Source organism: Myxine glutinosa, chromosome 13, assembly GCF_964187855.1.
Source record: "Myxine glutinosa chromosome 13, kmMyxGlut1.1, whole genome shotgun sequence".
NCBI classification, from domain to species: Eukaryota; Metazoa; Chordata; class Myxini; order Myxiniformes; family Myxinidae; genus Myxine; species Myxine glutinosa.
In genome coordinates this window covers 38108044-38134665 of record NC_136273.1, presented here as the reverse complement: position 1 = coordinate 38134665, position 26622 = coordinate 38108044, and the positions used below count along the sequence as shown (strand labels likewise).

General features: G+C 41.8%; 2 protein-coding genes across 2 annotated transcripts in view; both read right to left on the bottom strand.

Annotated features, from left to right (window-relative positions):
* Nucleotides 1-23090, bottom strand: part of LOC137413566 (transcription factor AP-2-beta-like) — a 116344-nt gene extending 93254 nt beyond the window's left edge. Inside the window, exons 1-3 of the mRNA XM_068098998.2 lie at nt 22769-23090; nt 22167-22628; nt 2364-2415 (exon numbers count right to left, since the gene is read on the bottom strand). Coding sequence (XP_067955099.1) covers nt 2364-2415; nt 22167-22628; nt 22769-22795 — 541 coding nt within the window. The 5' untranslated portion in view covers nt 22796-23090. The remainder of the gene's footprint in view (nt 1-2363; nt 2416-22166; nt 22629-22768) is intronic.
* The window catches only part of LOC144888663 (uncharacterized), an 864061-nt gene that overhangs the window by 575402 nt on the left and 262037 nt on the right, over nt 1-26622 (bottom strand). The window lies entirely within an intron of this gene.

Here is a 26622-nt window from a genome sequence, read left to right as displayed (position 1 = left end):
TACTATTACAATTTAGATAGATTGGTCACATCTCTACTGTTACAATTTAGATAGATTGGTCACTTCTCGACTATTACAATTTAGATAGATTGGTCACATCTCTACTATTACAATTTAGATAGATTGGTCACATCTCTGCTATTACATTTTAGATACATTGGTCACATCTCTGCTGTTGCAATTTAGATACATTGGTCACGTCGCTACTATTACAATTTAGATACACTGGTCACATCTCTAGTATTACAATTTAGATACATTGGTCACATCTCTACTATTACAATTTAGATACATTGGTCACATCTCTACTATTACAATTTAGATACATTGGTCACATCTCTACTGTTACAATTTAGATACATTGGTCACATCTCTACTGTTACAATTTAGATACATTGGTCACATCTCTTCTATTACAATTTAGATACATTGGTCACATCTCTATGATTACAATTTAGATATATTGGTCACATCTCTACTTTTACAATTTAGATATATTGGTCATATCTCGACTATTACAATTTAGATATATTGGTCACATCTCTACTATTACAATTTAGATACATTGGTCACATCTCTACTATTACAATTTAGATAGATTGGTCACATCTCTACTATTACAATTTAGCTACATTGGTCACATCTCTACGATTACAATTTAGATACATTGGTCACATCTTGACTATTACAATTTAGATACATTGGTCACATCTCTACTATTACAATTTAGATACATTGGTCACATCTCTACTATTACAATTTAGATACATTGGTCACATCTCTACTATTACAATTTACATAGATTGGTCACATCTCTACTATTACAATTTAGATACATTGGTCACATCTCTACTATTATAATTGAGATATATTGGTCACATCTCTACTATTATAATTGAGATATATTGGTCACATCTCTACTATTACAATTTAGACAGATTGGTCACATCTCTACTGTTAAAATTTAGACAGATTGATCACATCTCTACGATTACAATTTAGATAGATTGGTCACATCTCTACTATTACAATTTAGATACATTGGTCACATCTCTACTATTATAATTTGGATATATTTGTCACATCTCTACTGTTAAAAGTTAGACAGATTGGTCACATCTCCACTATTACAATTTAGATAGATTGGTCACATTTCTACTATTACAATTTAGATAGATTGGTCACATCTCTACTATTACAATTTAGATAGATTGGTGACATCTCTACTATTACAATTTAGATAGATTGGTAACATCTCTACTTTTACAATTTAGATAGATTGGTCACATCTCTACCAGATGCCTGTCTGAATCAAAATCTTACTCGAAGTCAGAAATTTATTTTTATGTCAACACAAAAATTCCGTTTTATTTAAAAAAAAAAAAAATTATTCCTTACAATATGACGTCAGATAAACAGGTCAGTTGATCAGTGAAAGCTTTCAGAATGCACTAGGAAAAAGGGCAGACATGCTGTTTTCAAGCATAACATGCCAGGGGGTAACGCTAACATGTTGGACAAGATTGTGGAAGGGGTTCATGTGCTCTGATTGCATTTGGAGGGGGGTCTGCGGGGCGACCATTGCTAAGCCTAACCCAGTGTCAGCTTAATGGGGAGTCCGCTCAGCACTGTGCGTCGGCCGAGGGTTTATTAGGGCGATAAACAAGTTGAGGGCGAGCTTTGCAATGGGCAAACGCGAGGCGACAATAAAGAACTCGCGCTTCACGGATGATCGATGGAGGGAACGCTGTAATAACCGGTGGGGGCCTCGGAGGAAAATTAGTGACAAATAAGCTCTGGAGAGACCGAACGGCCATTATAATCGGCGCCAAAAGTCTCGTTTGACGCGTGTCGGCAACTGCCGTCGTTTCCTCTTGTTAGCACGAATGCGAGGAACTGGCGAAGGGCAGTTCGGTTTGAAAAGGAAGAATGAAGGGAAAGTGGCACTACCCATCCTGCCGAGGAGAAGGACCTGAAAGGGAATTGCGGGGAGTACGTCATGCCGTTCATCGAGCCTTTGGGCGACGTGTAACCGGCGCAGAAGGCAAACGATAAGGCCGCCGGATGTCCCCGCTCATTGTCGCCTCGGGCGATATCCCAGGTGCCCGATTTTAAATATCCAATAATTACATCAGCTCCAAATGACTATTAATCAGGATGTGCCATGCGCTGGTAGCAGGCCAGCCGTGCACGGAAGAGCGCGACGAAGCACCGAATGCGCCTCTCTATCCCCGAGCATTGTCCCCGTGCATCGTCACAAATCAATTGAGTTCCATGAAGCTGCTACAGGCAATCGCTGTTCCTACTTTTCCACCCTCGAGTAGTGGTGTTTCCACTACGGAGCCCACGTCATCGACACTCACCTTTTTTAATGACTGACGGTTCAAGGATGCTCACGTTATTGTGCTCGTCCACCTGAAACAGACACAACACTTTCGGTAAATACGTGTGTGGTCCAATGGTACTATTTATCACCACAGTGGATGTAGATGTCGATATGACGTCTGCAAAACCGTTTTCTGCAACCTTCGCCATCCTAAGCACATACGTAGGTCACACTTAATAGAAGTGTCAAAATGGATATCGGTGGATGAACTAAATCCCAGGATGAGCGAGCACGTTGTTTGACTTTCCCTAAACCATTTGATAACTAAATAGCGAAATACATCATTCACACATCATTTGACTTGAGCTAAATCCGGTACTAACACATTGTTCGGCTTTACCTATATCAAGGTATTGCATCAACATCGTTAAACTTCAGGTAAATCCAGGTATACCATTTCGTTTAAGATTATCTTAATCCCAGGTACGAATAGTAATACAATGTTTGGCTGTGGTTAAATGCCGTTATTAACATTTCGTTTAGGTTTAGCTAAATCAAGGTGTTATAGAAGTTTGTGTTAACTACTTTAGCTACATCTACATCCCCGTGTAAACACATCGTTTAACCATAGTTAAATCCCAGTATTAATGCATCGTTTGGCTTTGGCCAAATATCTGTATTAACACACCATTTGCATTAACCTAGGTCACAACGTTAATATATTAACTTCAGTTATGGTGTCACATCGTTTGAGTTTAGCCAGTTCCTGGTAGCAACACATCGTTTGCCGAACTAAATCCCATTATTAATATGTAATTTGGCTTTAGCTAAATACCGGTATTTAATACATCGTTTCACGAACTAAATCGCAGCACAGTAATAATATTATTATTTGACTTAAACTAAATCCTCGTACTTTAATATCACCTGGCTTTTGATAACTCCCGGTATTTACAAATCGTTATATTATAACTAAATCCCTGTACTAATATATTACTACAATGTTTGGCTTTACCTACATCGTGGGATTAGCACATATCGTTTGTCTCGAGCTAGATCACAATATTAATATTAATACTCGTTTGGTCTGAGCTATAACCCACGATTCACACATCGGTTAACCTGCATATTCCACTATTAACTATTAACACATGGTTTGACTAACCAATTCCGGTATTAATACCTGCGAGGATTTCACTAAATCCCAGTACTTACACTTTTTGTGACTATAGCTAAATTCCAGGATCAACTTGATATTAACTCATCGCTTCACTTTCGCTATATCCACGTATTAATATTTAACATGTTGTTTGACTAGCTAAATCCCAGTATTAACGGATCATTTGGCTTGAGCTAAATCCCAGTATTAACAGAGTGACTTTAGCTTAATCCCAGTATTAGCAAATTGGTTGGCTTTTTTGCACACAAAGTCGACATTCATGGAAGAGCTGAAACAGAACGGACCACAGCATACAAAACAAGAACAGTGGAAAGGGGGCAAACAAACCAATGGCAGAGTCGGAGGAAGAATAGGCATGGGGGAAAATGAGAGCAAGTGGAGAGGAAGGAGGACACAGGGGGTGAGCAAGCTGGTGACAAGCTCAAATACAACAAAAAGATGAAGGGAATAAAACTGGGGATGAAACAGAAATGAAACAAAAAAGAGATTGTGGGAGAGGGGGATAACACAACAACCAGAAAGGAGGGGATGGGCTTGCTCGAACTAAATCTTGGTATATTAACCACCGCCCCAGTATTAATATGAATACATTGGCATTGTTACATACACATAATTTGCCAAGCTAAATATCAGTATTAACACATCATTTGGCCCAAAATAAATCCGGCCATTAATACGTCGTTTGCCGAGCTAAATATCAGTATTAACACAACTTTGACCCGACTAAATCTGGATATTAGCACATCATTTGGCCCAAATTAAATCCTGGTATTAACACATCATTAAGCTAGCTAAATCTCAGTATAAACGCATCGCTTGCCCGAACAAAATCCTGGTATGAACACATCATTTGGCTAGCAAAGTCTCAGAATTATCACATCATTTACCAAGCTAAATCTCAGTATAAACACATCACTTGCCCAAACTAAATCCTGGTATTAATACATCATTTGACGAGCTAAATCTCAGTATTAACACACAGTCTACGCAAACTAAATCCTGGTGTTAATACATCATTGAGCGAGCTAAATCTCAGTATTAACATATCGCTTGCCTTAACTAAATCCAGCTATTAACACATCATTTAGCTAGCTAAATCTCAGTATTTACACATCGCTTGCCCGAACTAAATCCTGGTATGAACACATCATTTGGCTAGCAAAGTCTCAGAATTAACACGTCATTTACCTCGATAAATCTCAAGATAAACACATCGCTTGCCCTAACTAAATCCTGGTATTAACACATCATTTGGCGAGCTAAATCTCAGTATTAACACACAGTTTACGCAACCTAAATCCTGGTATTAACACATCATTGAGCGAGCTAAACCTCAGTATTAACATATCGCTTGCCTTAACTAAATCCAGCTATGAACACATCATTTAGCTAGCTAAATCTCAGTATTAACATATCACTTTCCCTAACTAAATCCTGGTACTAACACATCATTTGGCTAGCTGAATCTCAGTATTAACACATCATTTAGTGAGCGAAATCTCAGTATTAACATATTGCTTGCCCTAACTAAAACCTGGTATTAACACATCATTTGGCTAGCTAAATCTCAGTATTAACATATCGCTTGCCCTAACTAAATCCTGGTATTAACACTTAATTTGGCGAGCTAAATCTCGGTATTAACACATCATTTGGCTAGCTAAATCTCAGTATTAACACATCACTTGCCCTAAATAAATCCTGGTATTAACACATCTTTTGGCTGGCTAAATCTCAGTATTAACATATTGTTTACCCTATCTAAATTCTGGTATTAACATATAATTTGGCAAGCTAAATCTCAGTATTAACACATTGCTTGCCCTAACTAAATCCTGGTATTAACACATCCTTTAGCGAGCTAAATCTCAGTATTAACATATTGCTTGCTATTACGGATTCGGCCCTAATTATTGTTGGTATTATTATTATTGTTGGTTCTCAGTAAGGGTTATTGTGGTTAAAAGGTTTAAAAGCGCTCCTGGTAAAATGTGGCCGGAAATCCGGATTGTGACCCGGAAGAGAAAGGGAGCGAGGAAGAAGAAGCGTGAGGAGATCGTGAAAATACGTTTTTGTTGAAGCTCCGGACCGAGCGATCAGAACGTACAGTGCGAGTGAACTTTGCGTCCTTGAAGGGAAGTTTGTGCGATAGGGGATATCGCCGGATTGCTGTGGAGCCTGCGTAGTCGGGTATCCTCATTGAGGTTCCGGAGTATCCTTGCCTCAAAGCCCCGGTTCGAGTGAAAGCCGTCCGCCATCTTCGCCACATGCGCAACCTTCAGTGAACAGGTTTTTGTCGCGTCGGCTGGGCATTATTCCCCGGTGGGTTGCCAGGGACGGCTGTGCAAGAAAGTGGCTTTTGAGGATTGTAAGGAGACTCGCTGATTGAACCGCAAACGTGTACGTCGGCGCGCGTCTTTGGGAGGTTTCCCATTCCACCGCTATTGTGTGGGGTGTTGGACCACGTGACCTATGGGTTGCTTGGATCGTCCACGCCTCAATTGATTGTGATCGGACATTGATCCAACGATCGCTGGAGCGAATCGACTTCGCCTTGGAGGGGTACAGAGACATTGGGGGAGTGCTGTGAGTTGGGTTAAAGGAATAGATAAGGTGGTACCATCTTAAAAATAGGGATTGTAGGGCGAATTGCTATTATTATTTGTGTCGTGATTCCGGTGTGATTTATAATATATTATTGTTTGTTCATAACCCTTGGTGTGGTTTCATTATTGATTTGCTTGATTTCAACCAAGGATAACATATCTTTCTGCCGGGGACCCTCTCGGGGTTCGGAGGTTTACCGAGACCAGAGGATAGGGGAGGACCCCGTACCAGAAATTGGGGGCTCGTCCAATTGATATTCGTGGGCTCGAAATTGGGTCTGCGTCCGGGATCTAAAATTTCCTAAATTTAGTCCGGGAGAGAATTCCCTAACATTCCCAGAATTCCCAAATTTGGAACTTGTTCCAACATTCGCAAATCTTTCCAAAAACAAACAAAAAAAATTTTTTTTTTTTTTTTTTAACATTTCTTGTGTGAAGGTTAACAGGTGTTAACAATAGTCACCTTGGAGTTTGACGCAGAAAAGTTTGCAGTGACCCCAAGTGAAGCACAGTTCAGAGCGTTAGTAAAATCGGACCTCGGGAAATTGGCCAAACATTTTAGCTTGGAGGTCCGAACAAATATGAGGAAGGCAGAGATGCAGACAGTGGTGATACAATCTATGGTGGGATTAGAACATGGGAAGAGGTAGCCAGGGATTGGTTACCCGAGGAACCAGAAGAGGTGGAGCTCCGGAAACTGGAGTTGCAATTGCAGAGCGAGGAAAGAAGATCAGAACTCCAGGAAAGGTTAAAAGCAGAGGAAAGGAGAGAGAAACGAGAACTCCAGGAAAGATTAAAAGCAGAGGAAAGGAAAGCAGAAGAGAGAAGAGAAGAGAAACAAGCAGAGGAAAGGAGAGCTGCAAGGGAACTCGAAGCAGAGGAGAGAAAAGCCGACAGGGAGTTAAAAGACCGTGAATTGGCGTGTCAGCAGGAAATTAAAGTCAAGGAGCTGGAGTTAAGGAGAGAACGGGGAGAGGTACCATCCCTGCTGACTGGTTCGACACCTAGCCAGAACACCTGGGATGTTGGCAGACATGTGAGGCTGGTTCCACCCTTCAATGAAAAGGAGGAAGCCAAGTTTTTTCCACACTTTGAGAAAGTGGCTCGACTGTTAAACTGGCCTGAGGAGTACTGGTCCATACTAGTGCAAAGTGTTCTGGTGGGTAAAGCTCAAGATATTTATTCGGCTTTACCGAAGGACCAATGAGCAGATTATGAGGTATTGAAGAAACACATTCTCAAAGCCTATGAATTGGTCCCGGAAGCTTACTGACAAAAATTCCGGAATGCCAGGAGGAGGGAGAGTGAGACCAATGTGGAGTTTGCCAGATTGAAAGAAACCATGTTTGATAGGTGGTGTGATTCAAAAGGAGTTGGGAAAGACTTCGAACTATTGTGAAAATTGATCCTGGTGGAGGAATTCCAACAGTGTGTCCACGAGGACATTAAAGTTCATCTGGAGGAAAGGAAAGTACCAAAGCTGTATGAGGCGGCAACCATGGCAGATGATTATGCCTTAACACACAGGATGGGGTTCCACAAACCGAACTTCTCGCCCAGACCTAGCCAGGGGAGCTATGGTACATCAGGGGCGGAGAATGAAAAATCCATGGGGGCGGCCTCGAGATGAAAATGAGGACCACTCTGACACCACGACTTCTAGAAATCAGAAGACTGCGGTTCCAAGACAGACCTATCGTCCGGGAGGCTCGAGGCAGACCGCCGCCCCCATGCCTTGGCAGACCACGGGGGTTCTCCTCCGGGCCTACTTGCACTTTTTGCCAGAAACCTGGACACTTGATGTCCAACTGTTATGCTCTGGGAAAGGAAAATCAGGAGCGGAGTTCGACTAGTACGACTCCAAATGCGATGGCCATTGTGAGAAATCGCCCTCAAAAGGGTTACCAACCATTTATTTCAGAGGGGTTTGTGTCACTGGATGGAGCCTCGACTAACCGGAGACCGGTTAGGATATTGAGGGACACAGGAGCACATCAATCTTTAATGCTTGAAGGCATCTTGCCATGGTCCGAGGAGACGGCAACTGGGGATAGTGTTCGTTTACAGGGGAATGGTGGCTGTGTTAGTGCTCCACTTCATGTCATCCATTTGGAGTCCGATTTGGTGTCAGGACAGGTCACCGTCGGTTTACAAGCCACGCTTCCTGTAGAGGGAGTATCGGTTGTTATCGGGAATGATTTGGCTGGTGGCAAGTTTATGGTAACCCGATGGTTGTTAAAAAGCCCAGTAGGGAAAATAACACCACACCAGTTCGGGATGGCGACAAATTTAGCAAGTTATTTGAAGGTGGACTGAACTTCAAAACAAAGAAGATGTTATGGAGTCTGCCTTCAGCAAATATGGACCGCTTTTGGAAGTGCTGCTGATAAAAGACAAGGAGACACGAAAGTCAAGAGGGTTTGGCTTTGTCACGTTTGAAAACTCAAAGGACGCCAGAGAGGCAGAAAAGGATCTGAATAGCAAGGAGTTGGAGGGTCGGACCATCACAGTAGGGAAGGCATTTCCTAGGGGTCGAGGGGGCTACAGAGGAGGACCACGGAGTAGTAGTGGTGGTGGCCACAATCGATATTATTATGGAGGCTTCCAGAGTTATGACAGCTCCCGAAGGAAGGATTATCAGAGTGGTGGCCGAGAAGGAGACCGCCATTCAGGTGACTACTGTGACAAGTGGTCCAACCGTGATTGATAGGAAAGTTAGAAAGAGTCGAAGCACTGAATGCTGCGGAGCAGCCGAGCCAAGATTCCTATACGGATTAACCGTGAACGCCACGTTCCTAAAGGCGTCCATGTAGTGAACTTTCCTGCATGGGTTAACCGTGAACTCCACGTTCCTAAAGGCGTCCATGTAGTGAACTTTCCTACACGGACTAACCGTGAACTCCACGTTCCTAAAGGCATCCATGTAGTGAATATGTCCAGGCCTCACCCCCCCCAACCACCATGGAACCTGGCCCTCAGCTTGGCCTCCCAGAAAAAGTGCTATAGATTTGCTTGACTTTGGATTTTTGATCAACCCCTTAACCTTCATTCAAAAGAAACTAAAAGTAAAAATCAGAGGTTGGTGAGATGGAGTTTGACTTTGCAGGGGTAACTTGGAAATTGAACATGTAAAGGGCAGGGACAATGTCGTGGCTGACGCTTTGTCTAGAGTGAGTTAATTTTGGGAATTCTGTGGGTGGTGTGAAAGTTTTGTTGCTTTATTTTTTTGGGGGAAACATTGATTACTTGTGTTGGTTTCAGGAATTTGCCTACAAAGAAAGTTTTCACTGTGTTCAAACTTTCTTTCTTGAGGGGGGGGAAGTGTTACGGATTCGGCCCTAATTATTGTTGGTATTATTATTATTGTTGGTTCTCAGTAAGGGTTATTGTGGCTAAAAGGTTTAAAAGCGCTCCTGGTAAAATGTGGCCGGAAATCTGGATCGTGACCCGGAAGAGAAAGGGAGCGAGGAAGAAGAAGCGTGAGGAGATCGTGAAAAGACGTTTTTGTTGAAGCTCCGGACCGAGCGATCGAACGTACAGTGCGAGTGAACTTTGCGTCCTTGAAGGGAAGTTCGTGCGATAGGGGATATCGCTGGATTGCTGTGGAGCCTGCGTAGTCGGGTATCCTCAATGAGGTTCCGGAGTATCCTTGCCTCAAAGCCCTGGTTCGAGTGAAAGCCGTCCGCTATCTTCGCCACGCGCGCAACCTTCAGTGAACAGGTTTTTGTCGCGTCGGCCGGGCATTATTCCCCGGTGGGTTGCTGGGGACGGCTGTGCAAGAAAGTGGCTTTTGAGGATTATAAGGAGACTCGCTGATTGAACCGCAAACGTGTACGTCGGAGCGCGTCTTTGGGAGGTTTCCCATTCCACCGCTATTGTGCGGGGTGTTGGACCACGTGACCTATGGGTTGCTTGGATCGTCCACGCCTCAATTGATTGTGATCGGACATTGATCCAACGATCGCTGGAGCGAATTGACTTCGCCTTGGAGGGGTACAGAGACATTGGGGGAGTGCTGTGAGTTGGGTTAAAGGAATAGATAAGGTGGTACCATCTTAAAAATAGGGATTGTAGGGCGAATTGCTATTATTATTTGTGTCGTGATTCCGGTGTGATTTATAATATATTATTGTTTGTTCATAACCCTTGGTGTGGTTTCATTATTGCTTTGTTTGATTTCAACCAAGGATAACATATCTTTCTGCCGGGGACCCCCTCGGGGTTCGGAGGTTTACCGAGACCAGAAGATAGGGGAGGACCTCGTAACATTGCCCAAACCAAAACCTGGTATTAACACATCATTTGGCTTGCTAAATCTTAGTATTAACATATCGTTTGCCCAATCTAAATCCTGGTATTCACTCTTCATTTGGCTAGCTAAATCTCAGTATTAACAAATCGCTTGCCCTAACTAATTCCTGGTATTAACACATCTTTTGGCGAGCAAAATATCTGTATTAACACACCACTTGCCCTAACTAAATCCTGGTATTAACACATCTTTTGGCTGGCCAATTCTCAGTATTAACATATTGTTTGCCCTATCTAAATTCTGATATTAACATATAATTTGGCGAGCTAAATCTCAGTATTAACACCGCTTGCCCTAACTAAATCCTGGTATTAACACATCATTTAGTGAGCTAAATCGAAGTATTAACATATTGTTTGCCCAAACTAAAACCTGGTATTAACACATCATTTGGCCAGCTAAATCTTAGTATTAACATATCGTTTGCCCGATCTAAATCCTGGTATTCACTCATCATTTGGCTAGCTAAATCTCAGTATTAACAAATCGCTTGCCCTAACTAAATCCTGTTATTAACACATCTTTTGGCGATCAAAATATCAGTATTTACATATCGCTTGCCCAAACTAAATCCTGGTATTAACACATCTTTTGGCTAGCTAAATCTCAGTATGAACATATCGCTTGCCCTATCTAAATTCTGGTATTAACATATAATTTGGCAAGCTAAATCTCAGTATTAACACATCGCTTGCCCTAACTAAATCCTGGTATTAACACATCATTTAGCTAGCTAAATCTCAGTATTAACACATCGCTTGCCCTGACTAAACCATGGTATTAACACATCATTTAGCTTGCTAAATCTCAGTATTAACACATCGCTTGCCCGAACTAAATACTGTTATTAACACATCATTTGGCGAGCTAAATGTCAGTATTACACATCATTTGGCTAGCTAAATCTCAGTGTTAACACAATGCTTGCGCGAACTAAATCCTGGCATTAACACATCGTTTTGCAAGCTAAATCTCAGTATTAACACATCGCTTACCCAAAATAAATGCTGGTATTAACACATCTTTTGGCTGGCTAAATCTCAGTATTAACACATCATTTGGCGAGCTAAATCTCAGTATTAACATATCGTTTGCCCTAACTAAATGCTGGTATTAACACATCATTTGGCCAGCTAAATCTCAGTATTAACACATCATTTGGCGAGCTAAATCTCAGTATGAAGATATCACTTGCCCGAACTAAATCCTGGTATTAACACATCATTTGGCTCGCTAAATCTCAGTATTAACACATCACTTGCCCTAACTAAATCCTGGTATTACGACATCATTTGGCTCGCAAAATATCAGTATTTACACATCGCTTGCCCTAACTAAATATTGTTATTAACACATATTTTGGCCAGCGAAATCTCAGTATTAACCCATCATTTGTTGAGCTAAATCTCAGTATTAACATATCGTTTGCCCGATCTAAATTCTGTTATTAACTCATCATTTGGCTAGCTAAATCTCAGTATGAACATATCGCTTGCCCTAACTAAATCCTGGTATGAACGCATCTTTTGGCTAGCTAAATCTCATTATTAACATATCACTTGCTTTAACTAAATCCTGGTATTAACACATCTTTTGGCTGGCCAATTCTCAGTATTAACATATTGTTTGCCCTATCTAAATTCTGATATTAACATATAATTTGGCGAGCTAAATCTCAGTATTAACACCGCTTGCCCTAACTAAATCCTGGTATTAACACATCATTTAGCGAGCTAAGTCTAAGTATTAACATATTGTTTGCCCAAACTAAAACCTGTTATTAACACATCATTTGGCCAGCTAAATCTCAGTATTAACACATCATTTGGCGAGCTAAATCTCAATATTAACATATCGTTTGCCCTAACTAAATGCTGGTATTAACACATCATTTGGCCAGCTAAATCTCAGTATTAACACAAATTTACCTAGCTAAATCTCAGTATGAAGATATCACTTGCCCGAACTAAATCCTGGTATTAACACATCATTTGGCTCGCTAAATCTCAGTATTAACACATCACTTGCCCTAACGAAATCCTGGTATTACGACATCATTTGGCTCGCAAAATATCAGTATTTACACATCGCTTGCCCTAACTAAATATTGTTATTAACACATATTTTGGCCAGCGAAATCTCAGTATTAACCCATCATTTGTTGAGCTAAATCTCAGTATTAACATATCGTTTGCCCTATCTAAATTCTGTTATTAACTCATCATTTGGCTAGCTAAATCTCAGTATGAACATATCGCTTGCCCTAACTAAATCCTGGTATTAACACATCATTTGGCGAGCTAAATCTCAGTATTAACACATCACTTGCCCTAACTAAATCCTGGTATGAACGCATCTTTTGGCTAGCTAAATCTCATTGTTAACATATCACTTGCTTTAACTAAATCCTGGTATTAACACATCATTTAGCTAGCTAAATCTCAGTATTAACACATCGCTTTCGCTAACTAAATCCTGGTATTAACACATCTTTTGGCGAGCTAAATCTCAGTATTAACACACAGTTTACGCAAACTAAATCCTGGTATTAACACATCATTTGGCTAGCTAAATCTCAGTATTAACACATCACTTGCCCTAACTAAATCCTGGTATTAACACATCTTTTGGCTAGCTACATCTCAGTATTAACATATCGCTTGCCCTAAATAAAACCTGGTATTAACACATCATTTGGCTCGCTAAATCTAGTATTAACATATCGATTGCCCGATCTAAATCCAGGTATTCACTCATCATTTGGCTAGCTAAATCTCAGTATTAACGCATCATTTGCCCGAAATAATCCTGGTATTAACATCATTTGGCAAGCTAAATCTCAGTATTGACACATCGCTTGCCCTCACTAAATCCTGGTATTAACACAACATTTACCGAGCTAAATCTCAGTATTAACACACAGTTTACGCAAACTAAAACCTGGTATTAACACATCTTTTGGCTTTCTAAATCTCAGTATTAACACATCGTTTGCCCTCACTAAATCCTGGTATTAAGACATCATTTGGCAAGCTAAGTCTCAGTATTAACATATCACTTACCCTAACTAAATATTGGCATTAACACATCATTTGGCTTGCTAAATCTCAGTATTAACACATCGTTTGTCCTTACTAAATCCTGGTTTTAACACATCATTTGGCTCGATAAATCTCAGCGTTAACACATCATTTGCCCTGTCTAAATCCTCGTATTAACACATCGTTTGCCCTATCTAAATCCTCATATTAACTGTTTGTGGTCTCGAATGCTAACTTGATTTCGAGGGCATGAGTTTCCCTGAATGTATGAAACAATGAAGCTGGTCGTTTACTTTTCCAGTGAAATGAACCGAGATCATTTTCCAGTTCGCAGTGATCAAATACTCAAACGATACGAAATTACGCTAAATCGATTCATGAATTATTACAATTGTTTTGTCCACTTTGCGTTACACGGAAAATGTTGTGACATAATTGCACTAAATGATTGCGTCCTGAATGTCATGTTTCTATGAACGGTGGTTTTAGGACAAAACAAAAGCTCCTCTCGAACTTGTATGATGTATATGCAGATATGTTCCTTTCATATGTCATCATATTATCTGTTGGTGGATTATGGATTAAATGTTAAATTGACAATTACATTGCGTGGGATTAAAATACTCATGTACAAATATACAAATCCTTGTTATCTTATCATTCTTCTTAAAATATTACTCATTGCTGAATATAAAAACCCAAATTATAAATTGTCTTTTATCATGCAAAGTTTTCAAGAATTGAAAGCATTTTGAGCGAAAACAGCAATTTATTTCTAATGTACGAATGAAAACACGCTCTTTGTTCATGCTGAAATCGATGTCCCGAAGAACATCCGTGGTTTATCGTCATGTACAACTGTTGGAGCGACCATCTTCACTTTTAGATGCCACTGGACCTGAACGACCTGCCAGAATGTGCCAACTATTGTGGACCCGAATGAAACCTTAGGCATACACACTTACCCCAACACACTCACCGTAACTCTTAACACACTAACCTTAATCCTAAATGCTCCTGCACCCCAAATCTAACCCTAACACCCTAACTCTAAAACCGTAACCCTGACGCTAATACCATAACCCTAACTCTTACGCACTAGTCTGCACAGTTTGTTAACCATACAATTCATTATAATATTCACCTTTCAAATCACAATGCATTTGGTTATTGTGATTGTGAATTATATGTCATCAACCTATACTGTTATTACTGTCCTTCTATTATTTACATTCGAACGCCAAGAATTTTTTCTGTAATTTTAATAGCAAGTCAGAAATGAGGCCCAATTGTGCCTATAGGTGCACATGTGTATTTAAAATAATATGCTTATATGTACATGGTACATGCATATTTAAAATACTCGGAATGCACGCGCCCTCTGGGAGCAAAATGTGGTGTTGATGCCCCCTAACTTGTGGTTAAACCACTTGCACTATTCCACATGCACAGGCGAAAATTGCAAGTCGTCTCACCAGATTGGCCCAGTCGCTTTTGATGATATAATTATCAGACGTACACATAATTATCAGACGTACACATAATTATCAGATGTACACACATACACACATACAGAATGAATGAATGAATGATCGTTTTGAGGCCATTTTTCCCCGCTAGAGCGGGGGTTAGCCTTGCGGGCCCCATGACAATCATGGTTCCCTGTTTGAGGCAATGTTTTTATGGCCGGATGCCCTTCCTGACGCCAACCCTTAGTCGCCTCTTACGATGCGCAGGGATACGGTGTACCTATTCTAAACCGGGGTACACACCGGGATCATTCATCCCAGCAAGCTGGTACTCAATTTGCCGACCTCAGAAGGATGACAGGCTGAGTCAACCCCCCTGGTGTTAATTCAGCGATCGACCGGGATTCGAACCCAGGATCCTAGGATCCCAAGCCGGCACCCTAACCACTAAGCCAACACCAGGATCTCAAGCCAGCACATACACACATACAGAGATTTCCCTTATTTTAATAGAGTAAGAAAACTTGGGGAGTGGCCTGTGGGAGGGATTGAAGGAGAAGGGGCGAATATATTTTGTGACATTCCTAGTAATCCCTCCCCTCTCCAGCAGGGGTCACTAAACCACTTGCACTGTGCCATGTGTGCAGACAAAAATCGAAAGTCACCTCCGAACCCTCACAAGGGTGGGGTGGGGGTTACTTTTGACCCATGACTTGACCCTGGGTAGTCCCAGCATGTATGACAAACTTGGTGGAGATGGACCGAGCCGTATTCAATTCTATAATTATCAGACATACATACACACAGACAATTGCATTATTTTATACAGTAGGATGTCTGTGTGTGCAAGCATGAAAAACATACCTACAGGCATATATATATATATATATATATATATATATTAAATATACATATCGAAAACAAGCGGATGTAGGTAAACGTATATTTTAAACATACCTATATATGTACTTTAAACATGTGTATACATGTACAAGTATCTAAAACATGCAAATGTAACGGCATAATGAATTCCTATATGTATACGTGTGCATTTTAATCATGCCTATATATGAACAAAAACTTAAAACATGCCTATTGCCACACATGAATACTTAAAACATACCTATGTATGTAAGTGCATATTTAAAATAAGTTTGTACGTGGAAAACATGCCTATATGGATACATGCATATTTAAAATAAGGCTATGCATGTACAGCCTGTGATGGATGCTGTGAAGAGAAACAGTTGAGATGGTTTGGTCATGTGTTGAGGAAGGATGAAAGTGACTGGTTGAGAAGAGTGATGGAAATGAATGTAGAAGGAAGTAGAGGACGGGGAAGACCGAGAAAGACTTGGCTGAAGATGGTTGAAGAAGAAATGCGGGCAAGGGGGTTAACAAGGAGACATGCAGAAAATAGGGCAAAATGGAGAAGATTGTCATGGGGACCACAAGGCTAACACCCGCTCTAGCAGGGAAAATGGCCTTAAAATGCATGTTGTTTGTTGTCTATGCATGTACAAGCATTCAAAACATGCCTATTCATGTAAATGCATATTTAATACATGCCTACAAACGTATATTCGTTTGTAAAACATGCATATATGTCTAGATGCATATTTGAAACATGCCCATATATGTATGCATGTATAATACATACCTATACATGTGTAAACCTGCCTATACATACAGTCACGTGAAAAAGTAAGTACACCCCAAGTAAAGTTTTGACGTTTTCAACATATTTCAACATACAGCTATTTGATCTTCATTTCAACAATATTGATAAAGGTGATATAATATAACAAATATCAGGAAACATTTACATTTTGTAGTCCATTGTATAATTTAAATAAACATAAATGCAAATTTCGCAGGTGGAAAAAGTAAGTACACCCCTACATTTATCACTAACTTCAAATACCTAAAATTAGAATCAGGCGCACCAGCTCAGGTGCAAATGATTAGAACATGGTTAGAGAGGATCTTGGAGGAACCTGTCTTATTTAAACCTCAGACATTTCGTTTGGTTTGCTCTTTGTTGTGAAGTGTGCGGCGTCACCATTCCGAGATCAAAAGAGCTCTCTGAGGCCTTCAGAAAGAAGGTTATAGATGCCTACGAGTCTGGGAATGGATTTAAAAAGATCTCCAAACAATTTGAAATCAATCATTCGACTGTCCGGAAGATCATGTACAAGTGGAGAAGATTCCAAACAACTGCCAACTTGTTCAGGCCAGGCCGCCCCAGCAAGTTCAGCCCGAGAGCAGACCGCAAGATGCTGAAAGAAGTCTCTAAGAACCCCAGAATGTCATCACGGGACCTACAGGTAGCTCTTGCCACTGTTGATGTCAAAGTGCACGAGTCTACCATTAGAAAGAGGCTGCACAAATTTGATCTTCATGGAAGGTGTGCCAGGAGGAAACCTTTGCTGTCCAGAAAGAACATCAGGGCAAGACTAAAGTTTGCCAATGAACACCTAGGCAAAGACCAACACTTCTGGAACAATAATATGCTCTGGACAGGTGAGTCAAAGGTAGAGCTATTTGGCCACAGTGTGTGAAGACATGTTTGGTGAAAACCAAAGACAGCATTTGACCACAAGAACCTGATACCAACTGTAAAGCATGATGGTGGAAATATGGTTTGGAGCAGCTTTGCTGCATCAGGGCCTGGGCAGCTCACCATCATGGAATCCACTATGAATTGTTCATTGTACCAGAGGGTGCTTGAGGATAATGTGAGGCCACCTGTTGGAAAGTTGAAGCTCAACCGAAGGTGGACCTTGCAACATGACAATCACCCTAAACATACCAGTAAATCCACCAAGGAATGGCTGAAAAGAAAGAAATTGAGGGTTCTGGAATGGCCAAGTCAAAGCCCGGATCTGAATCCCATCGAGATGTTGTGAGGGGGGGGGGGGAGGTTTGAAACGAACTGTGAAACAATTTTTTGTTGAATAAGTTATTGCAAAGTCAATTTTTCGTTGTTGTTTGTTCAATTAGATCACCTTTATCTATAGATACTGTTTAAATGAACATCAAATATTGATATGTCCATATATGTTAAAAAGATTTTAAAAACATTTCATGGGGTGTACTTACTTTTTTCACATGCGAAATTTGCATTTATGTTTATTTAAATTATACAATGGACTACAAAATGTAAATGTTTCATGATATTTGTTATATTATATCACCTTTATCTATCAACATTGTTGAAATGAAGATCAAATAGCTGTATGTTGAAATATGTTGAAAAAGTCAAAACTTTACATGGGGTGTACTTACTTTTTCACGTGACTGTATACATATCTAAAACATGTCTTTCACGTGTACATGCGTAAAGTATGCCTTGATGCGTACGTACATCGGTAAAACATGCCTATTCTATACACGTGTACATGAATATAACACAGCTTTGTGTGTGTGTGTGTGTGTGTGTGTGTGTGTGTGTGTGTGTGTGTGTGTGTGTGTGTGTGTGTGTGTGTGTGTGTGTGTGTGTGTGTGTGTGTGTGTGTATGTATATGTGTATATATATATATATACGTATATATATACACAAAGAATTAAGTTAAGCACCCCCCCGTTTTTTTACAACCTCGCACATTACAAGTTTGTTGTCGTCAAAACAGTGTAATATACCCATGATATTGCTATATTTTCTGGAGAAGTGATATTATGGTCACATAAAAACATAACAATCATGCCGTTTTCAATATTTTATTCTGAATAATTTAAGGTGAATTTTTTTGGGAATTTTAGGCATATTTTCACCTCAATTTAAGTATGGAGCTATAGGTCCATCACGGACAGTGTGGATGACGTTTATGTTTTCTAACGTACAGTCATTGTTCTGAGAAGACCTCTAGCGATCTTTGCGTCAATAACGTGTGTAGGACCCACGTGATCGGATCACTGACTCAACCCTACGTCTCATAGACCCTGTAAGCCGTCGTATGCGTTGCTGTGGCAGGTTGTTCCATTCCCGATGTAATGCACGTTCCAATTCATCCAGATTGGCTATTGGAGGGACCATCTTCGCAATTTGTCGTCCCAACATGTCCCAAACGTGCTCGAGGGGGTTCAGGTCAGGACTGTACGCAGGCCAGGGGATGGTTGTCACAGCACCTTGCTCCATCCGATCACGTGGGTCCTACACACGTTATTGACGCAAAGATCGCTAGAGGTCTTCTCAGAACAATGACTGTACGTTAGAAAACATAAACGTCATCCACACTGTCCGTGATGGACCTATAGCTCCATACTTAAATTGAGGTGAAAATATGCCTAAAATTCCCAAAAAATTTCACCTTAAATTATTCAGAATAAAATATTGAAAACGGCATGATTGTTATGTTTTTATGTGTCCATAATATCACTTCTCCAGAAAATATAGCAATATCATGGGTATATTACACTGTTTTGACGACAACAAACTTGTAATGTGCGAGGTTGTAAAAAAACGGGGGGGGTGCTTAACTTAATTCTTTGTGTATATATATATATATATATATATATATATATATATATAATATATATATACATATATATATACTGTATATATATATACATATTTATATATATAAACATGGCTTTACGTGTACGTGTATATAACATTGCTTTACGTGTACCATGCACGTGATAATATAATGTGGCTTTATGTACATGTGCATGTAACATGGCTTTACGTATATGTGTATATAACATGGCTTTACATATACGTGTATATAACATGGCTTTATGTGTACATAACCTGGCTTTACATGTACGTGTATATAACATCGCTTTACGTGTGCGTGTATATAACATGGCTTTACGTGTACGTGTATATAACATCGCTTTAGGTGTATGTGTATATAACATCGCTTTACGTGTCGGTGATAATATAACGTGGCTTTATGGACATGTGCATATAACATGGCTTTACGGTTACGTGTATATGACATGGCTTCACGTGTATGTGTACATAACATCGCTTTACGTGTACATCACATCGCTTTTCGAGTACGTGTATATAACATGGCTTTACGTGTATGTGATAATATAACATGGCTTATGTACATGTGTATATCGCATGGCTTTATGAGTATGTGTATATGACATGGCTTTATGTGTACATGTATATGACATGGCTTTACGTGTACGTGTACATGACATGGCTTTACACGTACATGTATACGACATGGCTTTACGTGTGCATGTATATGACATGGCTTTATGTGTACGTGATAATATAACGTGGCTTTTTGTAAATGTGCATATAACATGGCTTTACGTGTGTGTGTGTATGACATCGCTTTATGTGTACGTTGAAAAACATGGCTTTACGTGTATGTGTATATGACATGGCTTTACTTGTATGTGCATATAACATCGCTTTACGTGTATATAACATGGCTTTACGTGTACGTGTATATGACATGGCTTTACGTGTATGTGTATATAACATCACTTTACGTGTACGTAATAATATTACATGGCTTTATGTACATGTGTAAAAAACATGGCTTTACATGTACGTGTATATAACATGGCTTGACATGTACGTGATAATATAACATGGCTTTATGTGCATGTGCATATAACATGGCTTTACTTCTGCATGATAATATAACATGGCTTTACGTGTACGTGCATATAACATGGCTTTACGTGTATGTGTATATGACATGGCTTTATGTGTATGTGTATATGACATGGCTTTACATGTATGTGTATATAACATCGCTGTACATTTACGTGTATGTAACATCGCTTTACGTGTACGTGTATATAACATCCCTTTACGTGTACGTGTATATATCATCGCTTTACGTGTACGTGTATATAACATCGCTTTACGTGTACGTGTACGTGTATATCACATCGCTTTGCGTGTACGTGTATATAACATCGCTTTACATGTACGTGATAATATAACGTGGTTTTATGTACATGTGTATATAACGTGCCTATATGTGTATATTCTATATAACATCGCTTTACGTGTATATAACATCGCTGTACGTGTACATAACATCGCTTTACGTGTACGTGTATGTAACATGGATGTACGTGTATATAACATCGCTTTACGTGCACGTGTACGTGTATATAACATCACTTTATGTGAACGTGATAATATAACGTGGCTTTATGTACATGTGTATATAACGTGCCTATACGTGTACGTGTATATTCTATATAACATCGCTTTACGTGTACATGTCTATAACATCGCTGTACATTTACGTGTATGTAACATCGCTTTACGTGTACGTGTATATAACATCCCTTTACGTGTACGTGTATATATCATCGCTTTACGTGTACGTGTATATAACATCGCTTTACGTGTACGTGTATATATCATCGCTTTACGTGTACGTGTATATAACATCGCTTTATGTGTACGTGTATATAACATCGCTTTGCGTGTACGTGTATATAACATCGCTTTACATGTACGTGATAATATAACGTGGTTTTATGTACATGTGTATATAACGTGCCTATACGTGTATATTCTATATAACATCGCTTTACGTGTATATAACATCGCTGTACGTGTACATAACATCGCTTTACGTGTACGTGTATGTAACATGGATGTACGTGTATATAACATCGCTTTACGTGCACGTGTACGTGTATATAACATCACTTTACGTGAACGTGATAATATAACGTGGCTTTATGTACATGTGTATATAACGTGCCGATACGTGTACGTGTATATTCTATATAACATCGCTTTACGTGTATATGACATCGCTTTACGTGTACGTGTATGTAACATGGATTTACGGGTACGTGTATATAACATCGCTTTACGTGCACGTGTACGTGTATACAACATCGCTTTACGTGAACGTGATAATATAACGTGGCTTTATGTACATATACTACATGTGGCCTGTGGCCTGTAGGCTATATAACGTGCCTATACGTGCACGTGTATTTAAGGTATATTTACGTGTTCGTGTGTAAAACATGCGTAAACCTATATGCGTGTGCATGTGTGTGCCTATACACACACACATATGAACAACGCACTCATTTTCTGATGTCTATCATGTATCATCGGAAACGACAAACTCGGCGGAACGCTCTAACTCCCGGCGGCGGCCGAACCGTTGGAGTAAAATTGTTGACGTGAATTCAGCCACATGAACGAACTCATGGATGGAGAAACAAACGGGAAGCGAAAAAAAGCAAACGCAGCGAAACGCACGGCACAGGTACTAAACTACCTGTGCGTCCATCACCGAGTGGTGTGCGAGCGCCCCGAGCGGAAGCGCCTCCAGCCCCGCCTCGATCCCGATGTGGCCCAGGCCGAGCACCTCGGGCCTGCGCACGGCCCCGAAATCCCGGCGGGTCGCCGAGTGCGGGACCTCGATGCACCCCGAGGGTAGTTGCTGCAGCGCCCGGTGCGCCCCGACCATGTCCTGAGCGTGCCGCTGGCTCCAGGACGCGCTCGCCTGCTGCGAGTGGTGCAGCGCGTTCAGGTACGGGTCGTTCGCGGCCGACACGTGTGCGTACGGGTCCTGCGGCGGCGGGTACGAGAGCGGCTGGTACGGCGGTGGGAAGTACGGCGGCTGGAAGTCGGCGTTCGGCGTGTGCGAAAGAGGAGGTGCCGAGTAGGAGCCTTGTCCCAGGGCGCCCAGCTGCGAGAGTCGGCCGACTCCATGGCCGCTCGCACCTTCGTGCCTCTCCTGCGGAGGGATGGAGACAAAAACACGCGTTTGCTCACGTCGGAAGAGCCGTGACCTGTGAGCGTGAGGAACGAACGAGAGACCGCGACCCCGAGGCGCTTCATGACGGTGTGTGTGAGGGGGCGCAGGGTGGCACTCACCATGGCCTTATAGGTGTGAACTAACATTGGTAAAAACTTTTCTAGGCGTTTCCTCAAAAGGACATGGAGACGCTCAGGTCTCCCTCGATCCCTCCAGCGGCGGCTCCTTTCGAGGGAGATTGAGGCGAGCGGGCGCAAGTTAAAATGGCGCGGGAGGGTATGTCAGGGACTCGCGGTGGGAAGACAGGACATAGCACCAGGATCCAGGAAGGCGTTCGACGGTCTGGGAGAGTTTACCTTGCACGTCCCTCCCCCTGGCACCCAATCCCGCGTTTCTGCCGCCTCATCCCTCCTGCGCTCTCTGTCTCAGCGGAGGTAACGTGGGCTGCTTGGGGCTAATCGGGCACCGTGACGTATGAATAATGACAAGACCTCTGTAAGGCGGACTCGTCGTTCTGGATACCAAATGGCGAAGAACGATTCACGGTAAACCGGGGATTCGCACTCGCTTCATACTGTAAACCTACTCAGCTGCGGCTGCCTGCACCGTCACCTGTTGTTACTTGTCGTGAATTAACGAAACTTGTTATTTTTGCGTCGAAATGCTACCTGGGTTTGGCAGACAATCCATGTGCGTGTGTTGTTCATAAATCTATGGCTTCCACCGACATGGTGTTTCGAGATTGCTATCAATGCGCACGTAGGGGTCGTGTTGCCCACGGACTATATTAGGTGAAGGTCGTGTCACCCACGGACTATGTTAGGTGAAGGTCGTGTTGCCCACGGACTCTGTTAGGTGAAGGTCTTGTCGCCCACGCACTATGTTAGGTGAAGGTCGTGTCGCCCACCGACGATGTTAGGTGAAGGTCGTGTCGCCCATCGACGATGTTAGGTGAAGGTCGTGTGGCCCACGGACTATGTTAGGTGAAGGTCGTGTCGCCCACGGACTATGTTAGGTGAAGGTCGTGTTGCCCACGGACTCTGTTAGGTGAAGGTCGTGTCGCCCACGCACTATGTTAGGTGAAGGTCATGTCGCCCACGGACTATGTTAGGTGAAGGTCTTGTCACCCACGAACTATGTCAGGTGAAGGTCGTGTCACCCACGCACTATGTTGGGTGAAGGTCGTGTCGTCCACCGACTATGTTAGGTGAAGGTCGTGTCGCCCACGGACTATGTTAGGTGAAGGTCGTGTTGCCCACGCACTATGTTGGGTGAAGGTCGTGTCGTCCACCGACTATGTCAAGTGAAGGTCGTGTCGCCCACCGACGATGTTAGGTGAAGGTCGTGTCGCCCACGGACTCTGTTAGGTGAAGGTCTTGTCGCCCACCGACGATGTTAGGTGAAGGTCGTGTTGCCCACCGACGATGTTAGGTGAAGGTCGTGTCGTCCACGGACTATGTTAGGTGAAGGTCGTGTCACCCACAGACTATGTTAAGTGAAGGTCGTGTGGTTCATGTACTATGTTAGGTGAAGGTCTTGTCACCCACGGACTATGTTAGGTGAAGGTCGTATGGTCCACGGACTATGTTAGGTGAAGGTCGTGTCACCCACAGACTATGTTAAGTGAAGGTCGTGTGGTTCATGTACTATGTTAGGTGAAGGTCTTGTCACCCATGAACTATGTCAGGTGAAAGTCATGTTGCCCACGCACTATGTTGGGTGAAGGTCGTGTCGTCCACCGACTATGTCAAGTGAAGGTCGTGTCACCCACCGACGATGTTAGGTGAAGGTCGTGTCGCCCACGGACTATGTTAGGTGAAGGTCGTGTTGCCCACGGACTCTGTTAGGTGAAGGTCGTGTGGTTCATGTACTTTGTTAAGTGAAGGTCGTGTGGTTCATGTACTATGTTAAGTGAAGGTCGTGTGGTTCATGTACTATGTTAAGTGAAGGTCGTGTGGTTCATGTACTTTGTTAAGTGAAGGTTGTGTAGTCCACGGACTATGTTCGGTGAAGGTCGTGTGGTTCATGCACTATGTTAGGTGATGGTCGTGTAGTCCACGGACTATGTTAGGTGAAGGTCGTGTGGTCCATGCACTATGTTAGGTGAAGGTCGTGTGGTCCACGGACTATGTTTGGTGAAGGTTGTGTGGTTCATATACTATGTTAAGTGAAGGTCGTGTGGTTCATGTACTATGTTAAGTGAAGGTCGTGTGGTCCACGGACTATGTTAGGTGAAGGTCGTGTGGTCCATGGACTGTGTTAGGTGAAGGTCGTGTGGTTCATGTTCTATGTTAAGTGAAGGTCGTGTGGTCCACGGACTATGTTAGGTGAAGGTCGTGTGGTCCACGGACTATGTTAGGTGAAGGTCGTGTGGTCCACGGACTATGTTAGGTGAAGGTCGTATGGTCCACAGACTATGTTAGGTGAAGGTCGTGTCGCCCACCGACTATGTTAGGTGAAGGTCTTGTCACCCACGAACTATGTCAGGTGAAGGTCGTGTCGCCCAGGGACTATGTTAAATGAAGGTCGTTTCACCCACGGACTATGTTAAGTGAAGGTCGTGTGGTTCATGTACTATGTTAAGTGAAGGTCATGTGGTCCACCGACTTTGTTAGGTGAAGGTCTTGCCACGCATGGACTATGTTAGGTGAAGGTCGTATGGTCCACGGACTATGTTAGGTGAAGGTCGTGTCGCCCACCGACTATGTTAGGTGAAGGTCTAGTCACCCACGAACTATGTCAGGTGAAGTTCGTGTCGCCCACGGACTATGTTAAATGAAGGTTGTGTCACCCACGGACTATGTTAAGTGATGGTCGTGCGATCCACGGACCATATTACCACTATCAATAACTGCACATCCGATATATAGATTAATATCCAAGCTCGAATCATAAATGTTTTGATAACTCTTCTGAAGATATTTCTCTAATATCGTTGTGGAGCACGAGTTCGGTACAACGGAGCACAGAACAGACCTCATCATGGAATATCGGCCGTGCTGCAGCTAGATCGTTCGAAACGAGATTCGGTTCCTCCGCCCATGTGGACCACGCAAGACCGACTGAGGGATGATTAGGTCCAGGTGAATATCAATCATTGAAATATTGCAATGCAGGTAACAGACGATAGGTATTTAAGGATCGGTTACTTCTCATGTGCAGGTGAAAGCAGGAATCCTCGTGTTGCAGATCATGGCATTGGGGTAATTCTCGTACAACTGTAGTTCGTTTCATCAAGACCATAAATTGCGTTAATGCAGGGAGATGCTAAGTTTGTGACTTGGGTTCAGAGATTTACTCAACATTTACAGTCACGTGAAAAAGTAAGTACACCCCATGTAAAATTTTGACTTTTTCAACATATTTCAACGTACAGCTATTTGATCTTCATTTCAACAATATTGATAGATAAAGGTGATATAATATAACAAATATCATGAAACATTTACATTTTGTAGTCCATTGTATAATTTAAATAAACATAAATGCAAATTTCGCATGTGGAAAAAGTAAGTACACCCTTGGCTCGAATAGGTGGTATTGCCCCCTTTGGCAGAAACAACCTCAAGTAGGCGTTTCTTATAACTGTCTACCAGTCTCTGACATCGACTGGGAGAAATTTTTGCCCACTCCTCCATGCAGAATTCTTTCAGCTGTGCGATGTTTGAGGGGTTTCTTGCATGCACAGCTCGTTTCAAATCCCCCCACAACATCTCCATGGGATTTAGATCCGGGCTTTGACTTGGCCATTCCAGAACCATCCATTTCTTTCTTTTCAGCCATTCCTTGGTGGATTTACTGGTATGTTTAGGGCAGTGGTGTAGTCTACGTGATATGCAGGTATACGCCGTATACCCACTAGGAAAGGTCCAGGATTTCCGTATACCCACTTTAAAATGCGCGAGAATACGTAACAACATAGTTTCATGACAGAACTTTCACACTTTTATTCATAAAATGCGCTATATAAATA